This window comes from Numida meleagris, chromosome 1 (genome assembly GCF_002078875.1).
Source record: "Numida meleagris isolate 19003 breed g44 Domestic line chromosome 1, NumMel1.0, whole genome shotgun sequence".
Taxonomy (NCBI): Eukaryota; Metazoa; Chordata; class Aves; order Galliformes; family Numididae; genus Numida; species Numida meleagris.
This window is the reverse complement of record NC_034409.1, coordinates 122870826-122885565: the sequence shown is the minus strand read 5'-3', so window position 1 is coordinate 122885565 and position 14740 is coordinate 122870826. Positions and strand designations below refer to the sequence as shown.

The following is a 14740-nucleotide window of genomic DNA, read 5'->3' as shown; positions in this document are numbered from 1 at the left end:
TGTAACTCATTGAGTTACTTGTGAATCTGTGTCATAGCTATGGCACAAACATGGTTAATAGGGTACCTACCCAAATTTGCTATGAGAAGTGTACAAGTACAGACTGGGAGAAGAACTCACTGAGTGCAGCCCTGTGGAGAAGGACTTTAGAGTCCTGATGGACAAAAAGCTGGACATGAGCCAGCAGTGTCCGCTTGCAGCCCAGGCCAACAGTGTCCTGGGCTGCATCTAAAGAGGGGTGGCCATCAGGGAGAGGGAGAGGGAGGGGATTGTTCCCCTGTACTCTGCTCTCATGAGGCCCCACCTGGAGTACTGCGTCCAGGTGTGGGGCCCCCAGTACAGGAAGGATGTGAAGCTGTTGGAGTGAGCCAGCGGAGAGCAGCGAAAATGAGCAGAGGGCTGGAGCACCTCTCCTGTGAAGAAAGCTTGAGAGAGTTGGGCTTGTTTAGCTTGGAGAAGAAAAGGCTCAGAGGAGACCTCACTGCGGTCTTCCAGTACTTGAAGGGAGCTTACAATCAGGAGAGGAACCAAGTTTTGACACAGTCTGATAGTGATAGGACAAGGGTGAATGGCATTAATCTAAAAGAGGGGAGATTTAGGTTAGATGTTAGGAGAAAATTCTTTACTCAGAGGGCGGTGATGTGCTGGCACAGCTGCCCAGAGAAGCTGTGTTCCACATCTCCGGAGGCGCTCAAGGCCAGGTTGGATGGGGCCCTGTGCAGCCTGAGCTGGTGGCTGGCAATCCAGTCCATGGCAGAGGGTTGGAACTAGATGATCTTTAAGGTTCCCTCCAACCTAAGGCATTCTATGAAATTCTATGAAAAGCGCTACTTGAATGAGTCAGCATAAATTAGCTCAAAACAGGGTATTTGAAAGCATGGGTTAGGGTAGAAATCTGGAGATCTTCCTTCTGATGGCAGTTGTGTAACATCACAGTCTGTTTTGCCAGTCAGTGGGCAATAGCTCAACAGAGCATGAGTTTCAGGACAGATGGCTGATTCTAAATGCCATAAACATGTGGCAATAAAGGAGCATAATTATTCCACTTGTGAACCTATGGATCTCCATATGTGATTAAAGAATGACTAACTAAAAAGACTTAACCCAGATTGAGAACTTGGATTTTAATCAATCAGAGCAGATCAGCTGGCCAAGGCATTGATGAGATAACACGGGGCTGCCTCTCCGCCAGCCTGCCAGCTCTCTGCTCTTGGATGTGTTTTCTGTGAAATGGGCTGCAGTTCTGTACATGACATCTGCTGCCTGTTGTTCCAGTGTGTTACCTGCCCTTGATTGGTGACTTGTTCACAGGGGATAATAATCTTGTATTGCAGCCAGGAAGTGTAGTTTCAGATTCATACTGAAGCAGTGAAAATCTGGAACGAAAATATTATTCACGATGCAAATTGGAATGAAATGCTGCCACTAAGAGAAATTCATTGTTTTAAACTCACTTTTTTTTTCCTTAAGGAAATAAAAGAGCTTGATAAAACCAAAGTTGCTTAAACTGCAGTCTGAACAACCCCACAGTTACAGCATGCAGGTTAAGTATATCTATGCATCACTTGGTCCCTTTGCATATATCATGGTATTCGTGAGAAGGGGATTCCTCACTGTTTCCCTGCTGTACTTGGGGAATTAGGCCCATACTAGGTATATCCTTCATCTGGGTAGCCACTTACACTTTTAATTGGACACTAAGAAAATGAATGTGCTGTACACTACTTTTTTAGAAGAGCAGCATAAATCTCATATGTGGCAATCTCCTACTTCAATACATCTTTAGGTTGATTTAAATGAAGCCATCTTCAAGAAAATCTGTACTGAAATGAACACTAGTTATTTAAAGCTGCATACTTTATACAGGATATTTTAGAAATTTTGAGGGGATAACATAACTTCGAGTCACCGTAGAAAAGAAAACAGAGTAGTATGTATGACCAGTGACAGGACACAAAACATTGAATGTACATTGCTTTTAAGGTTTAGGCCACAGGTAACCAGCTGTTTTTAATTCAGACCTAACATCATCTTGCAAACTACTTATTCTGATATTTCTCTTTACAGATAATCATTCAAAGCCAATGGAAATTGACGGGGATGTTGAAATTCCTCCTAACAAAGCAACAGTCCTTCGGGGCCATGAATCAGAGGTGTTCATCTGTGCCTGGAACCCCGTCAGTGACCTGCTAGCATCTGGGTAAGACCATGACTGGAAACAGCTGCTGCAATTAGAGTCTATTTAGAGACGCAAGAACTTGAGAGCATATAGTGGAGACTAATCAGTAATCTCTCTACTGACTTTTCAGCCTGCAACTGTTTTTTTCAGCAGTGCTGCACGTATGTAGGTGTTAAGTAATAATAAGGTGACGCAGAATACGAAACGCTTAAACATTTAAAATGTGCACTCTGTGGCTCTGAATGCAAGCAAAAATTTTTAAAGGTTTTTAAAATAACTGGATAATTCTCAGAGTATTGGAAGTTCATGCAATCTGTTCCTATTCATCTTAGTTAAAGGTGCACATTGGGATCTCAGAATGCTTTGCCATCCAAGTTTTATTTTTAAAAGTATGGGAACTGTAAAACAGAGTTCTCTTTAGCTGTGACTGCATTAGCATGGTGCAGCACAACTAAGAGTAGTTCTGGAGGGGAAAACTATTGTTTGAGAGTCTTATGCCACCACTGTTTGCATCGGAGAGGGGTGCTTCAGAAGGAACCTGGTTGTGTCCTATGTGCTCATCATTAAGGAATGGTTTGAGGGTATACTTTGTCTCAGTTTCATTGAAAAATATTCCATTTTGTGTTCTCTGTTGCTGCTCAGCCATGATACGGCATGGTAAGCAGGACAATCAGATTAAAAAAAAAAAACCCTAATAAATTGACAGAAGTAAATATCAGGTTGGAGAAACAGCACAAGATGTCTACAAGATTGAAGACAGCAGTTTCCAGTGAATAATTTCAGATGACAGGCTGTGTTTTTAGAAAACAGAAACTTCCTGAACATATTTTATTTCTGGAATGTCCAGGCCTAATAGTATTTATTTCCTTTATACCAATCATTCTAGGCAATGTACTTGTAGTAGTAAACTTATTCATTGTGGTATTAATTTGAATTTTATGGAAAACAGCCTTCAGGTGATTCATTATCACAACCACATTATCTAAGGGAAAATATATGGGGAGAAGGGATACCATAAAAAATTACTCTTTAGGGACACCTGGTGGCACCTGAGATGCTGCAGAGAATGCTGCTTTATTCTGGAGAGTACCAGCACAGCTGAAGTTAGGCATCTACTCAAATGCTCTGCCCCTCTGCCAGTTCTTACATCTCTCAATTCATTATACAGAGTGTTAAGACTCCTCGGTATAGGGGCTCAATCTTCACCTATTGGCTTTAGCACCTGTTGAATTTGGTGATTACTTCCCGATGTCTGGCTTACTGTCTTTGCCAGTGCTTGCCACGCTACAGTGATGAGCTCTGTATTTCACAGTCCATGTGTGCAGAGTTTAAACAATGACTGAGGAACCAGTGGGTGTTTAATTTTGCTGCTGAGCACTGAGCACTGGTAGCTGGATAAAGTGAAGAGCCCAGGGCAATGATCATAGAATCATGGAATCATAGAATCCTTAGTGCTGGAAGGGACTTCTCAGGGCCATCTAGTCCAACTCCCCTGGAGTGAACAGGGACACCACAGTTAGATCAGGCTGCCCAGGGCCTTATCCAGCCTCTCATTGAAAGTCTTCAGGGATAGGGCATCAACTACAGCACTAGGTAACCTTTTCCAGTGCCTCACCACCCTCACTGTAAAAGATTTTTTCCTTATATCTAACCTACATCTACTCTCTCTGAACTGGATGATATCTTGCACAGTCTCCACTAAGGCTGGAGGACAGTAATCAGAACCATTAGTCAGATGTCTAAGGCAGAGGAGTACCTCCTCACTATCCCTTCAATTAGAGTTTGCCCTTCAGAGTAGTAAGTCTTTATTTGTAGGCTTTGCTATTCATTTTGGAGGCATAGAAATACACGCATAGGCAGAAAGTACGGTCAAGTACTGTGTCTCATGCAGACTAATGGCAGCGCAATGAAAATGCAAATATCTCAAATTCATGTGCATCTTGATCAGATTTTAGCATGCTTGTAAGTGAATTCGGTTAGCTCTCAGATAATGCAGAAATGAGTGCCTTATGAAGCTTACATGATTGAAATAGCGTAGAATGCACAGGAAAAAATGAAATGGCAAGACAAGAGCTGATTGATGATGCCATTGTACAAAGAAATATTTGAGATGTCTAGTGTAGTAATACTGCAGGTTATCATCTACAAGTAAACTATGTATTATGGCACCAAATAAAAAAAGGGAAGAAATTCCCTGAGGTCTTAAGTATGCTGCAGTTCCATTTGTCCATTACAAAGTAATGCTTAAAAAAAAAGCCCTACAGTTAGACTGATGTGAGAACACTGAATTGTTAGATTCTATAATAGCCATGTTGTGCTGCCCAGTCCTTACTTTTCTTCTGTCTTCCCATCTGCTTGATTGTACCCATCTGTTTTCTCCTTAAAAAACACATATAAAAACTCTAACTATTAAGTAAGTGAAATAGCGCATTTATTCTGTTTATACTGTGCGTAGAACTATTGAATTTCAATTCATGGCAAAGTGTTTTCTGCAAACGCTATGTTACGCAGGTAATTAATCTAACAATTAGTGCCAGTTTAGAAAGCAACCTGATGCAATCTTCAAAGCACTAAAAGAATAATGCAGATTCACAACCTGATCTGAAGCAAGCTGTGTAAGGGAATTACAGCATTGGTTTCCAGATTTAGTGAGTACCCCACTGATAGAAAGAAAGCTGTATATTTGATGTCCCAGCTACTAGCACTGGTTAGCACAGGAACGTATACTTTCTGGACTTGGCGAAGAGCTATTAAAAAATAAATGTGGAGACAGGAATTTCTCTGATCCAACAGTGAGAAGTACATTCTGCAGTTACTCTTCATTCTCCACCACACCCATAACCTTGGAAGTGAAGGATCAGGAGACTAGTGATACCAATAAAGGCTATCAAAGGCATGACTGTCACCAGATACTTAACAAGAAGAACACTTGGATGTTGCAAAAGGAAGCAGTAAAGTACACACATGCCGTTTTCTAGGAGGATTAATTACACCTTGCGAAGTAAATCAGTATTCCAAAATAAATAATTTCATATAGTGTTTTCAAAAGGTAAAAAAAAAAAATACGTGCATGGGCAAATGTCAAGATCTGGCCATTCCAACCATAATTCCATATTTGCTCTTAAAATCCAGCTGTCCTTCTCTTCAAAGACTGATTTCTTCCGTGAAATTTCTTTCAACGTATTTTAATTTTATGACGTACATAAGTCATTACAGATGGTTGTGTTCCATGGGTAGTGCAGAAACAGCTACGTCCACATTAGTAAACTAAACATGCCTGGGAATATTCCTAGGCATTGAGGCCAACTGGCACGATATGGCCTGTGTCTGTGCTAGCAAACCATCCTGGCTGCCAAATAGGGCGGCTGCCCACAGGCTGCACACTGGGGATTATCTCTGCGTTCCCTATGCCCGGGAGTTATTCAGAGAAATCGTCAGGGCCCTGAGCTCAACAATATACCTTAATGGCCCGTCTGAGAGCGCCAATTCAGACAGCCCAAATTCTGGCCAGGAGTAATCAATCTATCAGCTTGCTAGCATGAGTGATAGTGGTCCAGTGACCGAGAATGTTCCTGAATTTATTTGAATTTCCCAGTATTGAAGTAGATTGTGAATGTCAAGGTTGCTGGAGCCGTGGACTCCAAAAGCTTTTCTAGTTGAATTCAGGTTGCTTCTGTCTGGACATTCAGCTGCTGTTTCCAAGAGCATGCTCTGTTCTGTTACATCCAGCCATGCCCTTTAAGTAATTCCCATCGCTGTTAAGCAGAAGAACCTGGCCTCATTCCCAAAACACAGCAGTAGGTTTCTTCGCTTATCTTTGCTGACCTATACCAGCCTCTTTCACACAAGGGAACTTTGTGTCTTGCAGAGCTCTGTGTGCATCTTCGCTCTCTGTAGTCAGCATAATAATTAGTCATAAAAATGTTGTCCATAAGATCTTTTGATAATAGCTGTGTATGGCAGAAGCAAGAAAGATTCTGGACCAGTTTCTGCTTTCAACTCTGGGTTTTACATAATGCTCTGAGTTACTGTGTTCCTCCTATCAGCTGTTTAGGACCTACTGTGAATTACCCTCCTGAAAAATCCTTTTGAATTACCGGTTTGAAGGAGTGGATTGCAAACCCTTCTAGATAGTCCCAGGTGCTAATTCTTCTAATTTTAAGTGTTTAATCATTAGCAGTTGACTTTATTGGAGCCAATTTTGTTGTTGTATCAAATCTGTTAATACAGCCAGGTCGGCTATTAGGTGAGCTCTATTTGAATAATCTATTGTGGGGAACAATATTGCTGAATCAGTGGGACAGACAGTAAGTTTCCCCATAATGCTTAGAGACTTGGCTTCTCCCTCTGGTTACCTCTGAGGCATTTCCCTTTGCTGACTCCATAGGAAACTTAAGCATTAACTCTAAGAGACCTGTTTTATTAAGGAAAAGTTGGATGTGTAAATTAAGTGGAGGAGGTTCCTTCCCTTTAGGCTTTTAATAATCTCTTTTAAAATAAAATAAAAAATCCAGTCTGTTTCAGCCAGAAGTGTTAAAGACACGTAGCAATATTGCATATCAAAATAACCATAATTAAAAGACTGTACCTGAAGATTAGAACTACCAAAGTTCAATAATCATGCAAATTTCTTTACACACTGCTGCTGTTTTAACCTCTGCTGGCTATTATGGAATAGGGATTTTATATGTCACAAATAAAATTCTGCAAGCATTCTTCCACTTTGATTCATGATTACACAAGGGCTGAAGGGCATGAAGTAAAATGCTTTCCGAACTAAGCCTTCCTGAAATTTGGCAGTATTCTTCAGTAGTGCAGAACAGTATAGCTATTACTCAAGTGTTCATGACTCGCATGTTGGAATGAGCTGCTTTATCATGCAGATAGAAATGCTTCTGTGGGCTAAGGAGATTAAATATCTTTCTGAATTGTGCTTGAACTATGGTTCTCTAATAAGGTAGGGTTCACTGAATCATTCAACAGAAATCAGAATACTTTCCAGAACAGAGAATACTTTTTTTTTTTTTTCTCTTTTTTTGTCCCCAGCAACAAAGGGGAAGACACACAAATACCCCTGCCACACACTGGTAGGCTTATAAAGCCTCTCTGCAGGGACGCATAATGGCTTATGTAGCCTTAGGAAGAAGAAAATTGAAAAACAAAATTAAAATACTGGAAAATAAGATTGCCCAAGCACAGCCAGAAAACTGACTAAATAAAACTGTTGAAAAACAAAGCATAACCCTTTTAGAACTAGCAAATAGGATATTGTGTTTGATAGCCAAGTGGCTGAGTATTTTATTCAGAGGGTCCAATAGCAAACTGGATTATTACAATGAGGGCGGAATTGGCCTGGAATCTTATGCAGTGTAGAAGCCAGCACTGAAGGAATTTCCTACTTAGTATGTTAACCAGTAACCCAAGCCTATGAAAGACTTATGTTCCCACTATTGTAAATTATTGCAACTAAAAATGCTCCTTATCTTCTGAGCCTTATGTTTAACTTAATGGATTTTCTAGCCAATACATACAAAATTGTTCAGTTTTCTAAACCTCTGAAGAAGTAAGGAGTTGTGTTACAATCATAGCTCTGTATGATGACAAAAATTATCTTGATTCAAATTACTTCTTAATCACTGATGTGCAAGATGTGTGCCAACAATTAAAGAATGGCTGCATAGTAGCCAAAGAATGGCAGTAGCTTGTGACAAAGCCCTGGCCAGCGATCACATCTCAGCTTGACACAAAGGGTTGTGAGGAGATGGGAGGCACATTCCCCAGGCATGCAATGACCCAACAGACCTCAGAGACACTGATACAGGCAAAGAGGATTTTTCTTGTACAGTTGAACTATTGTTCATGTAAAATCTGGCTATATTATTGATAGAATAATATGGAAAAAAAATCAGTCTGGTTTGTTGCTGTATTGGTCATTATTTGCACTTGAAAAGTATGAGGTGTTTAAAATTAGCTTGGTATTTTTAGTATGAACAATTAAAATGCTTTATTAGTAGACCAGAAGAAAATACAAAATTCTCTTGTTACAGATTTCTTTTTCAGTAAAACATGGGTTATCACAGCAAAAATGGATCTCAGGATTTTTGTCTTCAATTAAATACTTTTTCTCCTTGCTCATGAGTAGGAAAGGAAGTTCTAGTCGTTAATTAAAATAAAGGAAAAGTTAATATCAGATACATCAACAATAGCATTTCATTTTGATTGCATGAATTCTTGGAAATATAGGAGAGATCCTAATTCTGCTCCAAGTTTCTGCTTACTGCATGGAAATGAAAATTACCCTCTGGACACAGCAAGCAATCCATCTAACTTGATTGTTTTGGTTTTTGTTGTTATCGATTGTTTAAAAAGAGTGTGGGGGGGGGGGGAGGGCAAGAGGCAAATCCCAGTAAATCAAAAAAACATGATATCTTCCACCCTGCTGTAAATTGATTTCTGACCTCAGAGACATTTTTCATTGGAAGAAAGATCTGTGGACAGTGAAAATAACTATGTAATTTTTGAGCAGATTATGATCAACTTTCCACTTTCTCCTCACAGCATTTTCTAGACAAAATCAGGGTTTCAGTCTGCAATGAAAATATCTTCCTAGAAAACATTCTGTCTACAAAGTAGATGAAAATCCTCAGGCAGGGCCAGGAAGCAGGCGCTGTAGCACCTTTGTCACACAGTTAGAGGTCCCCTTCCCTGAGGCAGCTGCCAGGTGACACTGCACCTCTGCAGATGGTGATGCTGCATTCTGCCCCTCTGGGGAGCACCAGGGGCTCTGTGAGCCATTAGGAGGTTAATGTGGCTGTGCACCATTTTTGTAGGAGGCATGTGGACACAGCCTTTGCATAAAGGGCTGCCTTTATGTTTGTTAAGTTCCCCAAGACCATCTCTATAATGGTAATGTGTATGAAGCGTAAAATGTAGGTAGCAAGCAAACGTACAACTATTTTTTGAATAAAGCAAATGATGTTATGCTGTGGATTTAGACAATAGATATCATATAAATATCTGTTAACTTTTTAAAAATATTTGCCACTATAGGGAGTGCAGGAAGCGCAGAATTAGAAAGTCACATTTGAAAGGTTGGGATGTTCTCTCAATTAAAAACAGAAATAAAGGTTTTTTACTTTGTTTGCTGGGTTGCCACCAAATGAAGTTTTCATCTCTTCATAACTGCTTTTATAGATCTGGAGACTCAACAGCCAGAATATGGAATCTCAATGAGAACAGCAACAGTGGTTCCACTCAACTAGTTTTGAGGCACTGCATAAGAGAAGGAGGACATGATGTCCCCAGCAATAAGGATGTGACTTCACTGGACTGGAATGTAAGCTAGCTTCTAAGACTGTGCGTGGTTTTTAAGTGTCTAAATTTAATTCAGAGTCAATTACAGCTGCTGCTCTGTATCTTTTATATCTGAGGTGACCAGAACCTCTGTCCTAACGTACTGACCTCTTGTTTCAGATACTCATAATAGACTGAACTTTTGCCTGTCTACTTTAATTTTCCAGTAGTGTTGCCATCTTCAAGCTTAATGATGATGTATTTATGTATCTATTTTTAGGAGCATGAGTAAAAATAAACTCAGCTAACTTTATGAAAGAAGATTAAACAAGCAATCCATGTAGTAATGAAAGCTGATTAATAATGTGTTTACATCTCATAGTTACTCTGTTTTGGCATATGAGGAGATGTAAGCACCAGCGAAGCTTCTTCTGAGATTGAACTATCAAGACTCACTCCCATTTGAATTATGTTGTACATATCAAAATGTGCTCACCTTGTAGTCTATATGGGTAGGAGCATGTGTAGTCATTCTCTTTCACCTCTCCACCTTCCAGGTGGAATTGTATTACCTGATCCCTTATCGACCTTCATCCTGCAAAATCTTTTATCTATCTTAGGTATTACAGTCCTGCACAGAGATGACTGAAGTGAGCAAAGAAAACGGGTATTCTTAGGAATCTCCAGTGGCTGGGCAGTGTCTTTGAGCAGCAGTAAGACTGCTTAATGTCTCCTTTCTGCTGCTGAGCAGTGTAAAAGGAACTTACAAGACCTTGCAAGAACCTTAATTAATTTTGAGATCACTTTCATTCTGTCCATTTTGTTGATACTACTACAGACAGAGTGATCACATCAGTCATGGTTTCGTAGCAAAACAGATTGAAAACTAAGCACCAGGAAGGATTCTCATCAGTTACAAAGTTTCAGTTGCTGGTCAGAGACCAAGATTTGATTAATCTTTACTGCAATATCACTGTCCTTCAGTAATAGGTGAGCTAGGTGCTTTACAAAAGTGTAAGATAAGGCAGCTGTAAAAGTCAGCTTCCCCTATTTATTGTTTACTTGTCACAATAAAGTTGATGAATATTGCAGAAAGTGCAGGTAAGTTAACAAAGCAAATGAAGATAAGATCAAGAATGTGTATGACTTGTTTTCTGCATACATCATGGGAAAGAAAAATTGTCAGGAAAAAATGAATTGAGGAGTAGGAAGAGGGAAGCTGAAAGAAGAAAACAAGCAAAGGTTCTGAACAGTTATGAGAAAAGTTGTCAATAGTGCATTCTTCCTGTAGTAGTTCCATACCCTTCCAGTCTTCAGTGATACTTCACTTGCATTGGGCTAGTACCTAATGTAATGAAATGTTCCTCATTTAACCACCTTAAGTGTTTCCAACTTGCTTTGAGTTTTCCAAAGAATGTGAATTACCACTAACAAATTTGGATAAACTGTATGTCTAATCTCTGAGCTTTCCTTCTCTTTTCCTTTTTGCTGTTGCCTTTGTCCATATCAGTGGTCCACATAAGTGTACAGCACAATGAAGCTAACTTGAGTTTCCGTATTTTTCCCCCATGTCATTACATATTTGACTTAAATCTACAACCTCTCTGACTCACTGTTTACGGAGGGTTGAGTTGGACATATGTGTTAAAGGATTGTTTTATGCTTTTTTCCTAATTTTCTATTCATGATGCTAGAAATGCCATCTGCCTTTATTGTTTATTTAGAACTACAATATTAATCATATTCCATTGTGAAATTTTCACATTGTTTAATATATTAAATCAATCAGTTCTTCTCTGCTTTATGTGATTTATGTTACAACAGGAAAGGTTATTTCTAGAGGTCATATTCAGATCATGTCCTTTGGTACTAAGGGTAAGGCTAATCTCCCTCGTATTTAGCCATCTAAACTGGTCATCTAGGTTCATGCTAAGAGACATTCATAGTGGTCTGAGCAGTCTAAAACAAATAAGATCATGAATTGCACTCCAGAGACAGTGCTGTTAGTTGTAGAGGGAGACTAGGTTACTCTGTTAGGCTAACTCCTGACTTCTGAACTTCTAGAGATAAATGGGGTGAATCTCACTCCTAATCCAGGTGCTAAAATGCTTAAGGATTAATTGCCCACTGCCAACAGTACCTACCCACCTCAGCAGGTTCCACAGTCAAGTTCCTTTTGATTTCTGTCATTCTGGCGCAATAAATCTTTCATTGTTTGCGACACAGGAGTTATCCCTCAATGAAGATCTGCCTCCAGCTGAATACATGTAATTTGCCAATTAAAGCTACCAGGCTTTTTTTTCTCATAATTGAAACCCGTAAGTTCAACTTTTGTGAGACTGCCCATCATTATACTGTGCCTCTGAGCACGTATGGGAGTCTTTGCTTAGGCAACCTGGGAGCAGCTTCTTTGTGTTAGACAGCATTAAGGTGTTAACGGTAGGTAGCTTAGGTGTTTAGGTCCTACTTTTAAGTATGGATGCCTGAAATTCACTTAACTGGGATTTAGTAAGGATACACATGATCAGTTAATGATTTTTAGGCTCTTATGTCTGGGATGTAGTATCTGTTTGTTATCTGGAAGAATCCCAAATAATTTTTTCCGATCTTGTTTTCCTTTTCTAATCCTCTTGAATAAATTACTTTTATCTGATGGCATAGCTCAGTTTTTCAGTGTATGTTCAAGGGTTTTATTTCCTCATTCTATTTGCAGTACTAACCTTTCGTTTAGATTATGTAATAATGATGCTGTCTATTTTACTGTGTGGACTCAGATTTCCTATAACTTGTAATGCACAGACCTGAGGGGGGAAGAAAATCTTGGTTGAAACAGATTTCATCTGGTATTGACCTTTGACATTTATATACATCCCAACAGAGTGATGGAACACTATTGGCTACAGGCTCATATGATGGTTTTGCAAGAATATGGACAGAAGATGGTAAGTCAAACAACAATCCGTGGTCCTACACAGTTAACAGCAATAAAGTGTAAGTTGACTAATTCATAAACTAATTGTAATATTATTTTTTTCTTTATTCCAGGTAACCTTGCAAGCACCTTAGGTCAACATAAAGGTCCAATATTTGCCCTGAAGTGGAACAAAAAGGGGAATTATATTTTAAGTGCTGGTGTTGATAAAGTGAGTTTTAAAACTACATAATTCTAACTTCTAAATGTGCTGACTCAGTGAGCATGTGCCATTGAATTCTGTAAGATTATTTTCTTCTGCTCCAGGAGTTGTGGGGAGTTCTGGGGAGTTTCTTTAATTTGTTCTAATGTGTGTTGGATTTCCTTGGGTTAAGTGATTGAGTACATTTTTGAGACTTCACATAAATGTGTGAAGTCTATTTTTGTGTGAAAGTTTGTTTAAAAAAAAACTCTCCATTTGCTCTCTGTTTAAAATTGCATCTTAAATGTTTCTGTAAAGGAAAGAACTGCTTCCACTACTTAAGTTTATAGTTTTATCAACTGCAGCTATTTCCAAGAGGGAAGTTATCTTACATGTACTGTGTTTTTAGCTCATCTAATTATAGAAACTGTTGTATTTAGATAAAATATATATGGTTTCCTGTACAAACATGCAAAATATGATGGTTCTCAACTGAAAATCAAGCAAAACATGGCAGTTTCAGCTGAGTGCATATAAGAGATTAAAATGAACAGATGACTGCTGATATGAGCAGAAATCCATTAAAACTGAAGCTGGAAAATAAACACAGTATTCATCTTGCCGAACTTTTGATGTCTGAAAAATTCGATTTGTGTGTCATTCTTGGCTTCCTTAATAAAATATTGAGAGAAAAATGGTACTTCCAAGTGATGTGTTGCGTGGCCTGTGTTACAGTGGGATGCACAGACAGTGCTCCTCTCCAGCAGCTGATAGAGAAATCAAGGAAAACTCACTCAGACTTGCACCCTTCGTATGGTAGATGAATCTATATTTTCACATCATTGTGAAAATGGATATTTGTGAAAATTGAGTTTTATTCCTTTTAATACTGGCCCATATACAGCTACATTTGTCTCCCAACAACAGCTCCCTATAACAGCAGTGATTCTTTCTATGATCTGTTGTCACCAAGGTGAGGCACCTTGAATTTATTTTCTTGAATTATGTACTCCCAGTAAACTGACAGTTCACCTAGAAGTTAGTTTTGAGTTGGGGAATTGCTTATGTGTGCTGTGACTATGATTTGAACGTGTAGGAAGCAAAGTACACTTTAGTCTGTCTTGCCACAGTAGCAGGAAGTGGTAGGTACTGTGCTGCTAAACATTTTACTTCGTGATTTAATTATTAGAAATGTAGTATCACTTAGGTTTGCAGTCAAATTCAACTTGCATCTTAGGAGAAAGGAAGTCTTACTTGATAACTGAAACAGCTGTAACAAAATGCTTACTAAAAATTTGTTGTACTATCCTCTAGCATTCTTCAGTGATAATGTGCCTATTTTTAGCAGCTTCATTACTTCCTCAATAGGGATGATACTTCTACATCCACACTTAGATAATTATTCTGTAATATTTGGAAGTGATTTCTGTTTATTCAGCTGTATGGCACACAAGGCTCTCTGCAGTCATTAATTTTACAATTGCTCCTCAGTGGCCATCAGAACCCTTCTCTCTATTTGTTTTCTCTAGCTGAACAGTCACTAACATTTTTTCCCCCTTCTTCCTCACGCAGACAACAATAATTTGGGATGCTCACACAGGAGAAGCTAAACAGCAGTTTCCTTTCCATTCAGGTAATTTTTTCAGAACTCATGTTAGTAACATAAAATACACGTCTTAATTTTGTCGGTCTAACTTACCCTTTTGTAAAAATCTGTCTGCCCGACAGAAAACAAATTTTGAACCAGGGTTTTTGTGCCTTAACTATTCTGAGTAGCATGATTTGTGGGTTTGTCCCTCTTTTAAGAGGGATGGGTTTCTCTGAGAATCAGCTTTAAAAGTCAAACTGAGCTCTAGGAGAGGATTTTCATGCCAGCCAAGCCTACTCAGCTGAATGATTGTATCATTCATTATCTATGTACTTGAATAGTATCAAGGTAAAAATGGTGACTTCAGAAAGAAGCAGATGTGGATCTCTCAGCAGCTCGCGCTCACTGCTGCAAGCATGAAGGTCCTCAGGGATTTCTCATCTTTCAGTTTTAACTTGAAGTTCTTTTGTATTTGCTTTGTCTAATTATCAGAAGTCAACAGCCAAACTTACTTGTACAGTCAATTGTAGATCTTGTCCTTCTCAAGAAGACAAGAGGTGTTATAAA

General features: G+C 39.1%; 1 protein-coding gene across 2 annotated transcripts in view; it reads left to right on the top strand.

Moving 5' to 3' along the window:
* Window positions 1-14740, top strand: part of TBL1X (transducin beta like 1X-linked) — a 195832-nt gene that overhangs the window by 166601 nt on the left and 14491 nt on the right. For both annotated transcript variants that reach the window (XM_021410852.1, XM_021410844.1), the window contains 5 exons: window positions 2068-2200; window positions 9374-9515; window positions 12351-12414; window positions 12518-12615; window positions 14158-14218. In XM_021410852.1, the coding sequence (XP_021266527.1) occupies window positions 2068-2200; window positions 9374-9515; window positions 12351-12414; window positions 12518-12615; window positions 14158-14218 (498 nt within the window). The remainder of the gene's footprint in view (window positions 1-2067; window positions 2201-9373; window positions 9516-12350; window positions 12415-12517; window positions 12616-14157; window positions 14219-14740) is intronic.